This window comes from Tripterygium wilfordii, chromosome 10 (assembly GCF_013401445.1).
Source record: "Tripterygium wilfordii isolate XIE 37 chromosome 10, ASM1340144v1, whole genome shotgun sequence".
Lineage (NCBI taxonomy): Eukaryota > Viridiplantae > Streptophyta > Magnoliopsida > Celastrales > Celastraceae > Tripterygium > Tripterygium wilfordii.
Window position 1 is genome coordinate 8,585,784 of NC_052241.1, and position 20,503 is coordinate 8,606,286.

At 36.4% G+C, this 20,503-nt stretch overlaps 3 protein-coding genes across 3 annotated transcripts; all 3 read right to left on the reverse strand.

Moving 5' to 3' along the window:
• Positions 1 to 1,582: 1,582 nt before the first annotated feature.
• Positions 1,583 to 3,982, reverse strand: LOC120008128 (protein JINGUBANG-like). Its single transcript, XM_038858657.1, has 2 exons — positions 3,424 to 3,982; positions 1,583 to 2,280 (listed from the first exon to the last, which is right to left on the reverse strand). The coding sequence occupies exons 1-2, from the start codon at positions 3,976 to 3,978 to the stop codon at positions 1,585 to 1,587; spliced, it is 1,251 nt and encodes a 416-aa protein (XP_038714585.1). The 5' UTR covers positions 3,979 to 3,982; the 3' UTR covers positions 1,583 to 1,584.
• Positions 3,983 to 7,651: 3,669 nt separating this feature from the next.
• On the reverse strand, positions 7,652 to 9,794 carry LOC120006810. Its single transcript, XM_038856899.1, has 2 exons — positions 9,305 to 9,794; positions 7,652 to 7,983 (listed from the first exon to the last, which is right to left on the reverse strand). The coding sequence occupies exons 1-2, from the start codon at positions 9,583 to 9,585 to the stop codon at positions 7,812 to 7,814; spliced, it is 453 nt and encodes a 150-aa protein (XP_038712827.1). The 5' UTR covers positions 9,586 to 9,794; the 3' UTR covers positions 7,652 to 7,811.
• A 3,133-nt stretch (positions 9,795 to 12,927) lies between these two features.
• Positions 12,928 to 14,522, reverse strand: LOC120007349. Its single transcript, XM_038857545.1, has 3 exons — positions 14,082 to 14,522; positions 13,329 to 13,943; positions 12,928 to 13,254 (listed from the first exon to the last, which is right to left on the reverse strand). Exons 1-3 carry the CDS (start codon positions 14,520 to 14,522, stop codon positions 12,928 to 12,930), a joined length of 1,383 nt encoding a protein of 460 aa, XP_038713473.1.
• Positions 14,523 to 20,503: the final 5,981 nt, after the last annotated feature.

A 20,503-nucleotide genomic window follows, 5' to 3' on the forward strand; every position in this document is an offset into this window, starting at 1 on the left:
AACTCCCACTACTTAATTGTGCCCAAGTGAGTTTGAATCATGCATACACCACTGATTCACATATATACTACTTGAATTAGCCAGAACATCAACACAGAGAATAGAGGTAACCATTTTTACAAAAAAAAAAAAAAAAAAGGTTTTTTGGGCTTGGGCCTAAAGCGTGAACAACACATGAAAGCCCAAATTCTGCCAAAAAATTAGAACACCACAAAGGCCCAAAGTACTATATCAAGCACCTCAATGATAATCTATCCCATTCTTGACACATAAGTTTGCAAACTGTTCCCCATCAAAGGAAAGGTATATACATACACCAACATAATTCCAATAGAGTTCCTTCCTGTGAAAAACTAATTAAATTTCTATACTTTATAAAAGGAATAGCAACCCCAAGACATCATTTTTATTCATTGTCTGAAGATGGTGTGCATTGAAATTCTGTTTGGGTGCAAAGGCAAAGGCTCCAAGTCTATTAAATCATATGTTGTATCAGCGCTGGTGATCATAGCCATTCTTTTGGGTTTGCGCATACTGTGTTACACCATTTATCGGTTGTTGAAGAGAGATCATTCTCATGGTCACGGTGGTGCAAATTCAAATCAGGGATTGGAAATGCAAGCAGAGACCACAAGCCATGCTCATCGGATTTGTCTAAGGAGAGAACAACCAGAAATAAAATTTGTGACTACCTTAGCACCACAAGATGTTAATATGCATTTGTAATTGTTTGGCCTATCATTATCTACTATGTCATGTTAGGCCTATATACATACGCACATATATATAAAGGAATTCTCATATAATGGTCTAATGTAAGGGCGCAAAATAAGGGTTTATGTTTATACTATTGATTTGAAACATGTGAGATCCAAAACAGTGGACCCCACTTATCATCTCATTCATCCACACCATTAAAATGTAACCCTAATTTTACACACTTACATTAGACCCTTATGCGAGAATTCTGATATATATAATGTAATACATATGAAAAAATAAATAAATAAAATATATATTTGGATAAAAATAAGAAATAGGTGATGTGAAAGTTCAGACTCTAAAATTATTGAGGATTGTAGAATCTCCAAGACTTGAAAGTTCCAAAGTGTATGTGGGATTTGAGGAGTTCCGCAATTGCTTAGAATTTACAATTCATATGCAAGTGTTAATGTCCCCAACAAAATTAATCCTGGGTTCCACCTTTATTACACAAAAAAGTCAAGTCAAATATGTATTATAATACAACCACATTAGCAAAACACATCTTCCAATACAACCACATCAGCAAAACACAAATTTCTATACACTTTCTCTTCCCACCCAACATGGAGATCAACAACGTTTCATTCCTCCATATTATCTATAACAAAACTACACCAAAACACAAAATATCAATACATCTACATCAGCAAAACACTTCTCCCAATACAATCACATAAACAAAACACATTTCACAATACAACCACATCAGTGAAAAACAACATCTTTGTTGACCCAATAATTACATATCATTGCAAGTGCCCTAATAATGGAAAAAACTGTTATTCGGCCAAGTCCAATCCTCAAAATGCGTACCCTTAGTCAACAAGCCCAATTACTAACTTCCCTCTTTGTGGTAGTCACGTGCCACACTTTTATGACCCCATCAAGACTCCCAGAACATACGGTGCACCCATTTTCATATTCCTCTTCTACTGGGTCCACATGTGCACTAATACACCTAATTGGGCCTCTATGGCCCATCAACACCGCCATACAAGTGTGCTGGCCATCTTGCTCTCTAGCCCAAACCCTACAACTCGAATCAGCCGAACCGCTAACCACAAAACGACCCACACTAGCCATGCACAACACTGCATGTGTGTGACCTGCCAGTGCATCCCCAGACTGCAATTGACCTGAAAACCAACTGTTGAGCCAGTAGTGAATGTAACCATCACTGCACCCTCCGTATAATACGCGGCCGTCTTGGGATAGGGCTAGGGTTATTACGGGCGAGTTGTTGGTTGGTAACGATACGATTAGGGCATGAGGCCAGTGAGAACGACAAAAGATACGACGCCATACCCTAACGGTGGCATCGTCGGAGGCGGTGTAGAGGATTCCGTCGTCGGCTACGACAATTGAATTGATTTGCTGTGGATGTGCTTGAATTGTTTCTATGCATTTGAAGTCTGAAATTCTCCATACTTTCACTGTTTTGTCAAGTGAGGCCGAGTATAGAACGTCGTCGGATGTGTTGATTGCTAGTGATGTTATTGGCCTTGAATGCTTCATCTGTTAATACATTGACGATCAAAAATCTATAAATATTCCTATTTGCAAGTAACAAAAATCATTGTAGTTCTTGACATCAGAATGCAAAAGAATGAAACTTCTTAAGAATATTAATGATCATTTATATGCTTTTTTTCCCTTCTTTTTAGTGACATGAGAATCTGCAAACAAATGGGCTACTAATAACTTAAATGGTAAGCACATGATTTAGGGCCAGTTTAGGACCTTAGGGTAGAGAGGAACATATGTAACAGGATATCAGGTATGTTAAGTGTATTTTTTTTTTCCGAAAATGATATACATCCCAATATTTTGATATCACAATTATCTCAACTACTGAGTTGGACGCATATGATTCAATCGAATTTGTGGGATTCATGATGCCACATGAATCACATAAAATCTTGTGTGTACAACTTAACAGTTGGGATAACAGGAATACTAACGACTAAAATCCCTATCATTACTGGTTTTTTTTTTCCAATATGGGCTACAACCCAATCCTAATTCCGTCATCGCTTTTCTCATTCAATAATCCTACTCACTGAAGTTAAAACAATGAGACAAGTTAAACAATCACCATAAGAGAACATGTTCTTAGCGACGAAAATTTGCAATGAAATAATTTCCGTCACTAATTAATTGATTAGTGACATAAATTTGTTGACCTTCAGTCGCCAAAGTCAACAAAAAATTTCATCACTAAATTATTCTATCACTAAATCCATCTCAAATTGGGACGCTAATTTCACATAATTAGTGACGAATTAATGACAGAAACCATCTTTCGTCACTAAGCAACGAATCAATATTCCGTCGTTAAATTGAATTTTTTTTAAAAAATTAAGCGACGGATATTCGGTCGCTAAATCCATCACAATTTTTCCGTACAATAACAACTGTCGGATAATTAGCAGGAAAATACATTTTCTAACATAATTAGCGACAAAATAGGATTTTCGTGGTTAATCATTGTACTTCTCGACATTACAATGCAAAAGAATGAAAGTTCATAAGAACATTAATGGTCATTCAATAACGTTACTGTCTGAATTTATAACAATGAGACAAGTTGAACAACTACCCTGCAAGAAGTACTCCATAACGAATGGAACCATAAATAATATGAAAACAAAGCCATACCTTATCTTTCCCAGTAATGTAGCTCCGGACATATCTACCGTTCCTTGGAATCGTCCCCAATCTAACGTACCTAAAATGACTATTATTCCCTGCTCTGTGCCACACCCGAATATTTCCATCACCGTAGGCACCAAACACCTTATCATTTGACACCGCCAATGCCATAACCATGCAAGCTCTGGTCTTAAGCTGGCCAAATTCAGTAAAGTCTGGAAACTTCCATATCCGGACCATATTCATATCCGATCCGGTGTAGATAAGCCCGTTTGATAAGGCCATGGATAGGATTCGACTATCCTTCTTGAGTATGGAAGATACACACTTATGAGACGCCTCACCAGCTGCGTTATGACAATGGGTAGGGCTAGGGGATGAGGAGTAGGGATAAGAATATGTGTTTAGTGTTGGACAGCTTAAACGTGGTGGAGAGTAAGGATTAATCTCCGAGAAAGAGAATTCTTTTACCGAAATATTTCTCATCAACTTCTTATTCTCATGGGTTGTGTCTTCTAGTCTGAAGGATGGTGAATTTTGGGAGTCTAATATTGAAGCCATAGATTCTTACATAAAACCAATGCATACGCAAGATTGGTATATATATATACACACACACACACACATGTCTATACATATAGTGTATTGTGGACACAAACCACAATGTACCTAAATATGGTTGGTTTATGTCATAATGCAATATTAACTATATATGGGGCCTCCTCTGACAAATGAAGTTTTAATTTATGACGACTAACAGTTATCAACACCACCTTACCTAGACATACATTCATTTGCTATACATACATACATATATATATAGATCTAAAAAATTTGAGAGGGGCGAGAAAAAGAAGGTGTGAAAGAGAAGGATGTGAGAAAGAATTGTGCCCAATTCACACAAGATATTGTCCACGCTTTGAGCCTCGAAGCAAAGTAATTTTGTTTTTTTCAAAAAGAGTCTCAAGTATTTGAGTTTGGACCCATACTTTTAAACCGTATTATTGAGTTATACCAAGCTAATGCGGAACTCGTAACAAAACTTTAACATGATTTGTTTTGGCACCACTGTTTTAACGTTCATATTCATTAGAGTTGGCAATGGATTTTTTTTTTTTTTTTTGAGTTTGAAACACAAGTGAAAAAAAAATTGAATTCACATATTCAATTCACTCTAGCATTTATAAGATGATCAACTACCAAACCATAACTACGTGTAGGACAACAGCGCTGCTGGGCTTCGTTGTTATGATGGAATGCATCAATATATATCACCATATGTATATTGGGTCTACGTACAAATTAATTGGCTGAATAATTGCTTGAGGGTTTATTATAGTTGACAGCATCGGGAAAAGTAAATATGGGCACTTAGTTTTAACATGTAAATAATATATCAGCAGAAAGCTCTAGGTGTATACTTTCCAATGCTTCAAAGATTGTGCGATTTGGAGCTTCTTAGAAGAAATTATAACCATTTTATTGAAGAGTGTTCAGGATGGTTACAGAATTTTAAAAATGGCTAGTTGACTATTTATAAATCTGTTTTGGTTTATTTCATGGTGTGTTTTTAGAATTCATATATGAAGACTCTACTTTCTTGAAAGTTTATGTTGTAAATCTACGCCTCCATGCGCACCAATAATATTATCCGCTTTGGGTTGTCCAATTCCTGTGAATATATTAGGCTTGCACGACTATGTTTTTCTTTAGACCCAAGCAAGTGGGTTAAGCCCAACCCACTTAAGTCTAAGAAAAGACCTTATTAGAGGTTCAGTGGTGCAGCCCCCAGAGGAACTGGGTGAAACTACCAGAAATTAGCCACAACACTTAACAAGAAAACCAACACAATTGCAAAGGCGAACATGAAAGAGTACTGCTCCCAAAATAAAACTGAAAATGCACTGATCTATTCCACTGAAACGAAGGTAATACCAAACTACAAATAATCTCTTTGGAGATTTCTTGATAAACCAAAAACTACTGGACTACGGCCAACAACCAAACTTAAAAAGCTTGAACTACAACGGCTAGAAAAACAAGACAAGACTACTGACAAAAGAGCACAGCTTTTGTTGGAAAATATGCGACACATTGAGCCTTGCTCTTAGACAACGACAAAAGGCTGAGCTGGTTACAAAACAAAAGGCTGAGCTGACTGTGCAACAAGGTCACGTGCTCCCTGCATCATTAAGGATGGACTTGATCCTCATAAATATGATATATTAACACACCTTTATCGATGTGGGACAACGTATGCTTGGAGGGTTGTTCCATGGAGTCTAAATTCTTCTGAAGTTGAATAAAAGGGGAGTTCAGATTTTGAGCTACTTAATTAAAAAACTTGGGTGAAGAAAATCTTCTTCTCTTACTCTGTATCTCTTGGATAGAGTGGTGAGTTACACTTCCTTTCACTCTAAGTGGTGTTACTGTATCTTAGAGTGGAGGAAATATCTTCATTGATATGATGGAATCCATCAATATCACAATATTTATATTGGGTCTACGTACAAATTAATAGGCTGAATAATTGCTTGAGGGTTTATTAGTTGATTCAATACTTATATTGCCAATATTGTTAGGTGAAATAGTTAGTAGATGATTTATGGCATGAACGAACCTGTCCTTGACACCCAAAAAAATTTCAGACTTGTCATTTATATGCATTCAAATCATAATCTACAGGATGCATACTTGTATTAACTCATAGAGTACTCCTAAATATGGGTCAAATTTAGGGTAATAATGCAGTTATGGTGAATTACCAAAATTAATATGTCAAATCCACCATTAATTTTGACTTATATATCGATTAGCAACCAATCCTTTGGACCCTGACATTCCGAACACTCTCCCACTGCAGTCGATATCTCTTGGGGTAAAATACACAATCTCCATTTACCACCAAGGGTGCGTTTGGTAAGAGGGTAAGAATTTGGGGGTATAATTTGTTACCCATGTAAATATTACAAGGGTAATAATAATTATGGAGAATAAGTGTTACCCTTGTTTGGTAAAGAAGGGTAAAATTTACCCAAGTATTCGTTACTCTTGTTTGTTACGACTATACATTATTGGTGTAATACCATTACCCTTGTTTGTTATTATTGTAATGAACCAAACTAGAAAAAAGTGAGATTATGTTTTTTATGGTTACGACTATCATGTACCACAATTTTAAAAATATAGATACATATGCATATATATACACACACAGCCAGATATATATATATAATAACAATTGTTAAGAATTTCAACAAAATAATCTGATAACATTCAAATCCATGACAAAGACGTAACACAAGAGTATGGGTCATCATTTGGCCCGCGGGTCTAGGTCCGAGCTTGGCCCTGCCCGACCCCTTGGGCGGGCATGGACTCCATTTTTTGGGTCAGCCCAACCCGAAGCCAGACACCTCAACCCGACCCAAGCCTGACATTATTTATATATATATATATAATATGTATATATGTATATTTATATTTATATATATATATGTGTGTGTATGTGTATATATATATATATATGTGTGTGTGTGTATATATATATACATATATATAACATATGATATATATGTGTATATATAACTTATGAGATTTTAGAATTTTTTTATTTAAAGGGGTAATTGGTTGGAGTAAAACTTCTCATTACTTTTTATTACCCAGGTCCCCCCACTAGTAAACTTTATGTGTAAAAAATAAGCTCAATTACTAAAATTTATTACAGGAGTAAAAGTTATACTGACATAACAAACACAAGTAAACTTAAAATTTAATTACCCTTGTAACTATTACACCTCATTACCCTCGTAACAAACACACCACAAGAGTGATTAATTTTGTTTGGCGTATGGGGCATGATGCATGACCCACACGAGAGATAATCTCTCGAGGAGAGGTATTGATGTTGTCAGGTCTTGTCCTTGTTGCAACTTAATGGATGAATCTTCTTTCTGTAGAAAGTTGGGTTCCCTCACAAACGATCACAGATTATAGAGCAATATAAAGAAACAATCGAAAAGAGTACGAGAGAAGAAGAGCACAGGATTTATGAGGTTCGACAATGTGTCTACATGCTCGGGGTTTTTGTGGCTGCTTTTCAATATACGAAATGTAACCCCCATACAAAAATACAATTTTACCTCCCATACAAAAATAATCAACCCACACATTAGTAATACCAACAAGATTGTTGTTAATCCTGTCGAGCATCTGTTGAATGTCTGTTGAGCATTTGTCGAGCACTAGTTGCTGCCCATTCCAGAGCAGTCTACGTTCGAGCATCTGTTGAACGGTTGTTGGGCAGTTGGGGTCGAGCAGCTATTGAGCACAGGTCGAGCAACTACTCTACTGGTGCGCTACGCTCCCCTCAAACTTCTAATATGAGCCATTATTTAACACTTTTCACCTATTTTGGGGGTGTGCTTGGACCCGTCCCATTTGGAGCTCGAGAATGGCTGGTGTATCTTCCCATATTGGCTCCGCTTTATCTCCCCAAACTTGTGTGGCGCAAATGGTGCACTTGCTTCCAAAAGACCTTCTGGAAGACTGCTTTCGGTTATACTACTACATATGGATTGGTCGGAATAAGCTGGTTATACTACTAATTTAGGAAATGTTCCTGATGATTGTAAAGCTTTGCCTACTACTGATATTTCGTCTTAATGAAAATCCTCTTTTTTCCTCAAAAAAAAATCTACTAAATTTATTTGATCAACTAACTGGTAAGCTTATATCGTCTTAGTAGTACCACTAACTGGTAAGCTCATTATAAAACTATGTGTTAAGAGTTTGTTTGGATTGAGAGATTTGGGGGAAAGGAAAAGATGGGAATGAAAGTTTCGTTCAAATTTCATTGTTTGAATAGTTTATAAAAAATTAAGGGGGGCAGAAATTTTAGGGGATTTGGGAGGAAGATTTCATTGAACTTTTGTCAAAATTCTTCCTTCCCAAAATGGGGTCATTTGGAATGGATGACTAATTAGATAATTTATAAGTTAAAAATTTATTTTACCTTTGTACATAATACCTAAAATAAGGATAAATAAATTAGTATATTAAATCGCTTTTCTTTCCTTTCCTTTTTTGTCTATTCAAACACGAGAGAGGGAAATGTATTGTCCCTTCCATTCTTTTCCCTTTCCCCAAATCACTCAATCCAAACACACTCTAAATGTACTAATTCTATTCAATTAACTTCTAAATTGAAGTAAAAAAAAAAAGTGATATCCTCAAGGGCAGAATTAGGGCTAGGTTAGGAGGTAGAGCCTAGAGAGGAAGACATATGTAACAGATTATCAGGTATGAAGTGTATTTTTTTTTTTCAAAAATGATAAAGATCTCAACAGTTTCGTATCCTAATTATCTCAACTGCTGAGTTGGACGCACATGGTTCAAGTGAATTCGTGGGGTTCATAGGTCCCACATGATGCACATAAAATCCTGTGTGTACAACTTGATAGAGATAATATCAAAGAGAGCAAATTGGTGATAGAGATAATAGAGGACGTTAACTTCTCTTTGATATATTTGATATACACACAACAGTTTCGGGTCAACTTTAGTGTTGTTACCTTTTGTAATTATCTCTCGTAAATTAGTGATCTAGTTTCCTAATGTGTAAAGGAGACACTTCACATATTCATGTATTTAACTGATGATATACGTCTAATGAAATTAGAGTCATTTTCACACAAAACCTATATTCGTTTACAACTTAGCAGCTGGGCGTTTACAACTCAGCAGCGGGGATAACAAGAGTATCAGTTATTCTCATTCAATAACACTACTGACTTAAGTTAAAACAGTGAGGCACAGTTAAACAACTACCCTGCAAGAACCCCATTAATATGCAAAGAAAGCCATTAAACTAGAAATCTGACCTTACCTTTTCTCTTCCAGTAATGTGGCTCCGGACATAACTACCATTCTTGGGAATCGTCCCCAATGTAACGTACCTAAAAAGACTACTATTTCCTGCTCTGCACCACACCCGAATATTTCCATCACCGTAGGCACCAAACACCTTATCATTTGACACCACCAATGCCACGACCAAGGAAGAGCTCTGGTCTTAAGCTGACCAAATTCCGTAAACTCTGGAAACTTCCTTATCCGGACCATATTCATATCAAATCCGGTGTAGATAAGCCCGTTTGATAAGGCCATGGATAGGATTCGGCTATCCTTCTTGAGTATCGAAGATACACACTTGTAAGCTGCTGTTGTGCAATTTGTAGTGTGTAATAAAGGTCATGTGTCCGAGAGGTTTGGGGCGTGACAGTTTATCATTGTGCTTTTTTTTTTTTTTAATTTGGGTAGGGGACCGGTTCAACCGTATAAATTGAACCGGTCCTGGTGTCGTCGTTTTTCGGCATGGTTAAAGAAAACCAACCATATTTCGTTACATATGCTTTTTGTCCACAATACACTACAAATATTTATCATATGTAACTGAATATGGTTGGTTTATGTCATAATGCAAATATTAACTATATATGGGGCCTCCTCTGACAAATGGAGTTTTAATTTATGACAGTAATTAACACCACCTATACATATTCGTTATATATATATAAATTTTCTTATGTGAATCAACTTTGTAAACCTACTTTTCAACCATAGATGTGATGGGTCTCACAGAAAATTTATGGTCTCCACTTTTGTTTTGTTTTGTTTTATTACAACCATTGGATTTGAAGTTCACAAAGTTGGTTTACACTTTTGATTCACATAGGAGAGTTATAAATTTTGATGTATGACAAGGTTTAGTAGTTTTTGAAGAGTTAGTTTAATTATTTCCTTCCTGTATTAGAAGTATATTTCTAGTAGAATTATTAGAGATTTTAGTAGTTAATACGATTTTAGTCAAATTAGTATTCTTAATTTTATTAATGTTTTCTTGTTTTTAGTATTTATAGGGTTGTAACCGTTTTGGTGAAAAGATGTGATACTTGATGAATTAATAATATTTTTAAGATTTTTCTTAATTTTCTTGGTGGATTTCAAGTTATGTTAGCTTAGTCAGGAACTAGTCAATCCATCCGTACTTCCACACCGCGTCAATATTGACCTTTGTTTATATTTGTTATAATTTAAAGAACTTGAGAGGGGTGAGAAATAGGAGAAGGTTGTGAGAGAGAATTGCGCCCAATTCACACGATGTATTGTCCATGCTCTAGATCTAAGACTCACGTAAATTTATTTTTTTTTTCCCAAAAAGAGCCTCAAGTATTTGAGTTTGGACCCACTATCTGAACGTCATATTCATTAGAGTTGGCAATGGATTTATTTTTTTTTTTGTTTTTTTTTTTTTTTGCGTGGATGAGTTTGAAAACAAGTGAAAAAAAAGGGACCATATATTAAATTCACTCTAGCATTTATGTCCATTGTCTAAGACAGTTGCCAGTGGCCTTCGTTGTTATGATGGAATCCATCAATATCACAATATGTATATTGGGTCTACGTATAAAGTAATTGGGTGAATAATTGGTTGAGGGTTTATTGTTTGAGTCAGTATATTTATAGTGGTAATTGTAGAGTGAAATAGTTAGTGCATGATTTATGGCATGAACGAACCTGTCCTTGGCATCCACAAAAATTTCATACCTCTCATTTATGTGCATTTAAACCACTATCCACAGGGCGCACACTTAATACTAGTTAAGCGTATTCCCATTCATATCTTTTAACAAATTCTTTATTTTATTTATAAAATATCTTTTTTTTTTGATAGTTTTCAGATTCTCTATTCAACGACACGCGATTATTGCCCAAAAAAATTGTTGTTTGGCAGCAACAAGGTAACTAGGGTTAATAACACTTTTGCACATTGAAAGATTTTCTATGTTCAATTTGCACACTGAAATATTTTTTGTGCCAATTCGATACGCGAAAAATTCAAATTGTGTCAAATTACACAATCGGACAGATTTGCCCAGTTTTGGACAGTCAACATGCCCATGTGGCATGTTGACCGTTAAGTTTTATTTTAAATTTTGTAAAATTAATTTCCATGTGGAATTAATACATTACATAAAATATAAAACTGATGTGGACAAATCTCCACCTGACACCTGTTGTAAGTAACAGTTATGTGTATTCAAACTGTCAACTTATGTATCAAATCGAACACCGAAAGATCATTCTTGTTTGAAATCACACATTTAAACAGCAAAATTATCGAAAACATATCTAAGTGCAATAGAGGTGCAATAGAGCTACAGATGTTCACCATACAATATAATGTCCAAAATAAGTGACATCAAATTGGCAACATAATGTCCAAAATTTGGATAGATATGCATCCATGCATAGTGTATCAAAAGAGGGCTACATAAGCCATATAGTTCAAAACAAACATAGTTAACCCCTATGCACTTTTCCTCACATGATTGATGGATTCTTGAGTTTGATTCAACATCGAAGTGTACTTGTAATGGATGTTGCTCCCTGAATGGTTGACACTGTATATTTTCTGCTCCTACTAGCATGAATTTTTTGCCCTTTTCTAGGACTCACACTATTGGCAGAAGCAGATGTTTGTGAACTCAATCCAGAACTTAGTCCATAATTCCCTACTCCTCTACCAGCAGCAAATGGTTGTGAACTCAGTCCAGACTTCCCTACTCCTCGACCAGCAATTCCTCTACTAGTGGCTCCTTGACTAGCAACTCCTATACCAATGGCTCCTCGACCAACAACTCTTCTACCAGTGGCTCCTCGACCAGCAACTCCTCTGCCAACATTTCCTCTAACAACAGCTCCTCTACCAGAACCTCCTTTCCCAGCATCACTAGGACCCATATGTTCAATGGCTTGCTGCAAATCAAATATATCATAAATTTATCTATAAAGCAAAGCAGGGTTATAGTATGTAAATGAAGTCACCTGTTCTAATGGTGGGTTTTTACAAGATCTGATGTTGTGCCCAATTCCTCCACATTTAGTGCATGTTACTTTGGGATACCTTCTCCTCAATCTAGTGCCAGATTGAGGCTCATCATGCTCTCGTCGTCTCTTTTTCTTTGGTCTTTCAGCAGCTGAAACTTGCATTGGAGGAGGGATAATCTTGTCAGCACCTTCGGATACCCACAAGTTCTGTCCATTAGTTGGTGCTACATTGTGCTGATAAATCTTCATGTAAGTTTCCCTTGTATATGCAACATGCACAACGTCGACTGGATTTTTTTTCAACCAACCAATTGCAGCTACAGTATGTGTGCAAGGTATCCCTGTTAAGTCCCACTCCCTACAATTGCAAGAAGATTGCCCAACATTAACAACATATTGCTCTGGTTTTTTGAAACCTGAAAAATGGGGTGTTGAGCAACTCCACTCCATTTTGTTGTCCATGTCCTGCTTTTGTTGAATGCTTTATTCAATATGTCATGCACCTCTGGTACTAGCCTATCTTGTTTCCTTCCTTTCTTAATCTGAATTCTTAACATGCCTATCCATTGCCTCTGCCCTTATCCACTCCAACATTGTTATTATGGGTTTGTCTCTTACCTATAGTAACTTGGAATTGAAACTTTCTGATGCATTGTTGACGATGGAATCATTCTTGCTATATGAGCTAAATCCTACCTTAGTCCACAGATTTGGCTGAATATTGGCTAAATATTGCCAGGCTTCCACATCTAACTCCTTTATTTTCTGCATCTTTGCATGGAAGATCTGAGTTGTGGTTGCCTTTGCACAATCGAAGACAAGCTTTCTGAAATGAGCTCCTGGCCATTTCTTGCTAAAATTGGCATAAATATGCCTAACATAGAATCTATGTTCTCTTACTTGTTGAGCTTCAGTAGATAGTGTTTCAATAGCCCACACCAAGCCCTACAAAAAAAATAGCTAGATTGAGTGTCTTACAAATTTATTTAAATGCAATGTAAGCATGTTGAAAACATTACCTTTTGTCTGTCAGAAATGAAGCACCACCTCTCTACATTGAAACCTCCAATGTCCTGCAACAGGTTCCTCAGAAACCAAATCCATGAATCTGCATTTTCCCTTTCTACCACTGCCCATGCTATAGGAAATATTCCATTAGCCCCATCTTGAGATATTGCTGTAAGTAGCTGCCCCCCATACGATGTCTTCAGAAAACATCCATCCAATCCAATTAATGGCCTACAACCTACAAGAAATCCATCTCTCAATGGAGCCAAGCACATATAAGCCCTCTTAAATATAGCAGGATCCTCAGGGTTGTTCCTATCAACAATAATGTTGCATGTACTGCCTATATTGGTCCTTACAACCTCTGCTAAATAACTTCTTAGCTTGCCATATTGTTCTTGATGGTTACCATCTATGATTTCTAAGGCTTTCTTCTTTGCTCTGTAAGCATGGGTTCTTGAAATATCCAAAGAAAGATTTTCGTTAACATATACAGCCAAATTTACAGCACTGACTTTAGGTTCACCTCGGATCTTATCAACCAACCTCAAAGCAAGCCATGAGCTGTTGGCTTGTTTGTTGTCCAGAGTCCTTCTGCACTTATGTTCCTTAACATAAGTCTTGATCTGATAAATGGCTTGCCCATTGATTTTAGAGCACCAAATCATCAAAGGGAAGCCTATATCACATCTAGCCTTACATCGCTCATTCTCATTCCTTTCAAAAATTATTTGGTACCCACCCTCAATTCAGTATGTTTTCACAGTATCCTTGAACTGTTTCAGTGTGTTGAATTCCATCCCAAGCTCAAATTCAAACTCCTTCCCACTTACCTTGTCATTATATTTTGGATTGGCACGACCAATCTTCCTAACCTCCTCATCACTATATGATTCATATAATAAAATGTCTTCATTATCAGATACATAAACATCATTGATACCCTCTTCATCATCAGAACCATCAACTCCAGTTTCCTCTCCAGCATCAGCACCTACACCTCCAGAACCCCCAGCATTAGTACCACCACTCCCTACCACAGCATCAACACCATCTCCGCTGCCTTCCAAACTTTCCATTACAATATTCCGAGCCTCATCATCACTATCATTCAGATCAACTACTCCACTATCGCTCTGATTTTGCACAAATCTTTTGAGCTTGTTTGTTGACCTTGTCATGGGTCTTCTCAGAGCAGGTTTCATTCTCACCGGTTTACCTAATCAGTACCAAATTAGGGGACAAAACAGAGGAAACTGGCATAAAACGAGCATAACAGAACACAACCTAAAGCAACAAAATCGACCACATTTTTTGCGCTTTAGAAGCACAGAAGAGTCACGCTGGGATCATCACAGTCTAGGATGATCTATGTATAACATCTACATCAATCGATTAAGTGGTTAGGATGATCTATGTATAACATCTACATCAATCGATTAAATGATAACCACTTACCTGAAATGGAGAAAGATCGTCGAAAGAGAGTGTGGTGATCTAGAGTGGGATTCGTGTTGTTGGGAAGCTCTGCATCAAGGGTTAACGAGAATCACGAGAGAGTGTTGATCGAGAGTGTGAATGTGAAATATTGGGTTTGGGTGTTTTAGGGTTAATGGATATTGGGCTCGTAAAATCTATATAGCTCATTATTTTTCTAATTCCGTTAACACCGTTTGCCATGTCAAGCCCTCTTAATGGTCAACATGCCACATGGGCACATTGATTGCCCGAAACTGGGCAAATCTATCCGATTGTATAATTTGACACAATTTAAATCTTTCATGTATTGAATTGACACAAAAAAATCTTTTAGTGTACAAATTGAAATATTGAAAATCTTTCAGTGATCAAATGTGCTATTAACCCAAGGTAACTACATGCATGGTCCACTCTTGTCTTGGACTTATTAGACTCCCGAAAATCAACGACAAAGTTGACAACACAATTTCGTCATAAGTCATACGTCATGGTAAGACAAACAAACAATCACTATATTTTAGATAAAAATTGTTGTACCCACGACTTCCGTACGCACAAAAAAATCAGCCATATATGGCAGAACAGACGACATATATGGCATGTCTGCTCACTCGGGAGCTAAAACACAAATACTATTCATTATGGATGCATCTAAATTAACACATTTGTCAATTAATGATTCTCCGACCACCACTTTTCATTGAAAACAATGTTATCTCGGAAATGGCGAGCCTGCCCTGCTGCTTCAAGAACAAAGCTGCATTTATACTCTCTCTCTTTTTTTAATTTAAATCATTTTATAAATGTTTATTGCATTAAAAGTACAATTTTTGACCTTGATCATTGTATGCACACACTTTGGAGATTACTGATTAGCACTAAAACACATCCATATAAATACCCAGAAAAGTCTATAAATTATATAATTCATTTAACATATATCATAAAAATACTAGTTATAAAGAATGTCCATATATCTGGCTTGATGGTTATGGTTGGTATGTTCTCTCCCCATAAAATTTCGATTATATTTATGAATTTTTCATGCATTTGTTTAAAAGAATATGATTTATGAAACTATCGTCCAAGTTCGATGAATTTACCAATGCATATCTATATAGAAGTGACTAATTGACTAGGGTTCCCACAAAGAAACAATTTTATTAAAAAGAATGTTATATATATATATATATGATCTCAATAAAATATGATACATACGATTTAATTACCTTGTGTAAATTTATTTAAACACAATAGCATTTGTTACATTACTAATTTTCTACCAAAATGGTTTCAGGAGGAAACCTAAAACAAGGATGCTGCATGTATGCATTAAGTTGTTCCATATACAGTAAAACCCATATGCAGTTGCGCACTCATACCTGAAGTAATTCCACTGAGGCATAATGGTAGATATCGGGTAACCCCCAATTAAGGAAACCTGGACGTAGTAATTATTATTAATGTGTTCGATAGCGATAGCAATATGTTGATACTGCGGTGGAGGAGTTGATCACAGTGGTAAATATGTGAAGCTTTGTGCAGAATTAAGAACATGTAGTATGACATTGTACCTCGAAGCAATCAAGAGACTCATGTTTCATTTGAGTATCTGTAATTAATCAAAATATTTTGTGAAACAAATAAGAAATGTCTTCAGTATCTATATTGACTTGATCACTAGAACTACTACTTGACAATCGTAGATCTTTGGCCCTAACTCTCATTTCTTCCAAATGGTCCGTATCCGCAAGAATAAAAATTGAGTCTGGAGGTCGGTTGAGCGTAGTTAATCAAAGGCTAACTAATTTTTTTTTTAAAATTCTTTAAACCAAGCAAGCTAGGGATTGCACACTGTCCGTCCTATCGAACAAGGCGGTGCTTGAGAATCCATTACTGTTGAACAATGGGGACTTATTATATTTTGCTTAGAATAAACAATAGAAGTTGGCTATCTATTGTGGATATGGATTACTTGAACGATCTTTTCGACTACCACTTGCTAAACAGTTCAAGTGAACATGTAAATATAGATACTGATTTCATATTTTTAAGTAAATATTTTTTATTTAGTGTATTTTAAGTAAATATTTTTTATTTAGTGTTTTTCTACACATACTCAGTGTAAATTATATTGTTGATAGGGTGATTTTATCTCAGTCGGAATAAAGCAAGAAGACGAACATGCGGACGAGATGGTAGATAATATCAAAGTTGACGATAGATGTGAATTTGAAACTGATATGGTATAATGTTTTAGTCAATCAAAATATGAGTTCTTTTGTTATGTTGAATGAATATTAGTAAATTTATAGTAAGAACTAACACATTATCAGGTGTTCAAATCACGACAATCATTGATCTATTGGGTTCAACAAATCGGACGCAAATTGGGATATATCATCGTCATTTATAGATCAGATCTTGGTGGGTTCGATAAAAAACACAGATTACAATTCAAATGTGATCGCGGTGACAATTACCAAAGCAAGAAACCCTCAACAAAGCAAACTGGCACGAAAAAAATAGAATGTCCGTTCAAATTAAGAGGGAGGAAAATGAAGCTAAACGATGATTAGATGGTGGTGGTGGTGTGTGCGGAGCATAATCATGATCCTACATCATATATGGAGGGACATCAATACCCGATCGGCTTTCTGAATCTGAAATCCAAATTATGGTTGACATATCTGCGCAAAATGCCAAGTCACGGGACATATTGACGGAGTTGAAAAAGCGAGATCCAAACAACATCAGCACCATCAGAACCATATACAATGCATGCAAGAAGCACAAGATCGCTGAGAGATCGGGTCAATTACAGACGCAAGTTGTGTTTTCATTCCTCAACGACCATGAATACTTTTTCGATTATCGGGCAAACCATACAACCAATGAGCTCAAAGATTTGTTCTTCGCGCATCGTGGCTCACTAGATCGATTGCGTGCATTCCCGCATGTGTTGTTGATGGATGCGACATATCAGACCAACAGGTACGGGTTGCCTCTCCTTGAAATTGTCGGTGTTACTTCGACTAGTAAGACTTTTTGTATAGCCTTCGCATATTTGCACTCAGAAAAAGAGGTCAGTTATTCTTGGGCTTTGGAATGTTTGCGATCTACAATGCATGAATGTTCTAGCCCACGAGTTATCATTACGGATAGAGAGTTGGGGCTGATGAAGGCGTGTGCTCAGCTATTTCCCGAGGCTTCGAAACTACTCTGTAGATGACACATCTATCAAAGTATTTTAACCAAATGCAAGCCATCAATAAAAGACAAAAGTGCCTGGAATGCATTCTACGGCATGTGGACTACGGTGCTAGAGTCTCAAAATGAGAGCGCGTACATGAGTAATGTGGCACCATGAAGTAGTCTTACAGAGGTTCCCGATAGTGATGAAATATTTGAAAGATGTATGGTTGACACCATATAAATAGATGTTCGTATCTACCTAGACCGACAGATATCTGCATTTCGGGAACCACACGACTAATAGGGTCGAGAGTCAACATGCTAAGCTGAAAAGATATTTGTGCTCGTCATAGTCAGACTTGGAGAGATCCATGTCATGGATTCATTAGGTTATCTTGTCTCAGAACACAACTATCAAAGCTAGCATTGAGAAAAGTCAAACCATAGTCCAACATCCATTCAATATACAACACCTTCGGGATTTATGTGGTTTTGTTTCAATCGAGGCGTTGAATATGATGTTGATCGAGTTTGAGCGGTCGAAAGATATTGGAGAGATTGCTAACAAATGCGGATGTCACCTTCGTAGGAGCTACGGACTACCGTGTGCTCACGAACAAGTCATGTACGTGAGCAAAGGTCATACTGTATCGCTTGATGCCATTGATAAATTTTGGAGAAAGCTTGATCTAATGCAATGTCAGTCACTTGAAGAGGATGATATCGACTGTAACGCTGATGTACAAATGTTCACATAACAGTTCAAGCAGCAGCCAAGACATGTTAAAGTCAATTGGCTAAGAAAATTGAGGGAAATATTCAGACCTTCAACAACTTCTCTCCGTGAACCGGTTGTGAAGAACAATACTAGAGGGCGTCCGTCGACAAAGAAAAAGGTATCCACCACCACCCGTAACAATCCAAATGCATCTATTGTTGATGGGAGTGATGTTGTTCAGCCTCGAGAGCCTCACAGACACAGTTCCTCATCCGGACACCCCGAATCTAAGATTTTTTAGTACGATTTTTTCCAATCTTATGAATTAGCGAGACACAGTTGCTCCTCAATTTACAATACTCAGTCTCTCTCTAGACAAGGAAGTTCGATGCTGAGAAAGGAAAACTACTCTTTACGATCCTATATTTATCAGTTTCCAGCTATACTGCATCCTTACATTAAGGACGTATAAGATGTAAAAGCTGATGGAAATTGTGACTTTCGATCGATAGCTGTGTGTCTTGGTCATGGGGAAGATGAATGGTCCAATGTCCGATATAACCTGATGACAGAGTTGGACTCATTTTGGAAACAATATGTTGAAATACTTGACGGTGAAGAGAGGGCATACAGTGTTAAACACTCACTGAATTTTTTTCAAGATGATGTTCAGCACCATTTGAGCACCGGATGACAATGCCAGACATGGGTGTATTGATTGCTTCTGCATACAATGTGATATTGCATGTTCTTCATTATGTAGAGAGTTGAACATATCTACCACTACGTATAGCTCCTCCACCACCCTATTAGCGTGTTGTCATCGTTATAGGACACGTAAATGATAATCACTATGTCAAAGTTGGTTTGACAAGGGATTATATATATCTATATATATATATATATGTATGTAATATATATATATATATGAGAGGGACATGACATGAAATGAAATGACAATCTAGGGTGGGGAGGGGTTTAAAATAGGGGGTTTAAATATCCAAATCCATTTAACAATTGCCATTCACTATTCACTATTCACTATTCACCATTCACAATAAATAAATTCATGAGAGTGTATATAATGGCCTACAAATAACGCATGTCAGCCAAATACATGGTAATTTCTGTATGGATTTGATAGAAATCAAATCACGACTTCTAAAAAGAGAAACTATTACTACTTATTAATTATTATTATTATGATAGATAAATTTTACATGGAAACATTGGAAAGGTTACAAAAACTAATTAATTACCCCCCACAAACCAGGAAGGAGCACTTAATTTATTATTTTTTTTGTGTTCGTCCGGTTGATATCAGTCAATTGTGAGTAATTAATTAATGATAAAATATATTTTTAAGAAATTGGTCAGAAGAGAACAACATCCAGCTTGTTTGGTCTGGTTTTTGGACTAATTTTTAAAAATGAAACACAAAGACGAAAACCTTAATCCACGCTATGCCTGACTCTGTGTGTATCATTTCAATGCTCCCTCAAACGTTAACAGTCCAAGAAATATTTGACAATTTGACGTATGCATAACAGAAACAAGTTTACTTGCGGCAGACACATTTTATACGCGAAAGCATTTATTTACAGTATAAAATTATATGTTATATATCAACTCCGAATCTGATTTGTTTTAAATAAGTTTATTAAGTAAATAAATAACAATCTATTGAAAAGGAGTGGAATGTTAGGGATCTCGGAGCTCTGCAATCCAATGATTTTAAAGGTATGTCACATCACATTTTTGTTTTTTTTAGTTTTATTTTGATTTTTTTTTGAT

Excerpts from the sequence above, each read along its gene's own strand:
- LOC120008128 (XM_038858657.1), bottom strand. The coding sequence starts at position 3,978 with ATGGCTTCAATATTAGACTCCCAAAATTCACCATCCTTCAGACTAGAA. Across the intron at positions 2,281-3,423 it reads ACATTACTGGGAAAGATAAG|ATGAAGCATTCAAGGCCAAT; the intron begins GTATGGCTTTGT and ends ATGTATTAACAG.
- LOC120006810 (XM_038856899.1), bottom strand. The coding sequence starts at position 9,585 with ATGGCCTTATCAAACGGGCTTATCTACACCGGATTTGATATGAATATG. Across the intron at positions 7,984-9,304 it reads ACATTACTGGAAGAGAAAAG|TAGTATAACCGAAAGCAGTC; the intron begins GTAAGGTCAGAT and ends ATCCATATGTAG.
- LOC120007349 (XM_038857545.1), bottom strand. The coding sequence starts at position 14,522 with ATGAAACCTGCTCTGAGAAGACCCATGACAAGGTCAACAAACAAGCTC. Across the intron at positions 13,944-14,081 it reads TGAAACAGTTCAAGGATACT|ATCAAGACTTATGTTAAGGA; the intron begins GTGAAAACATAC and ends GCCATTTATCAG. Across the intron at positions 13,255-13,328 it reads TCATTTCTGACAGACAAAAG|GGCTTGGTGTGGGCTATTGA; the intron begins GTAATGTTTTCA and ends TTTTTTTTGTAG.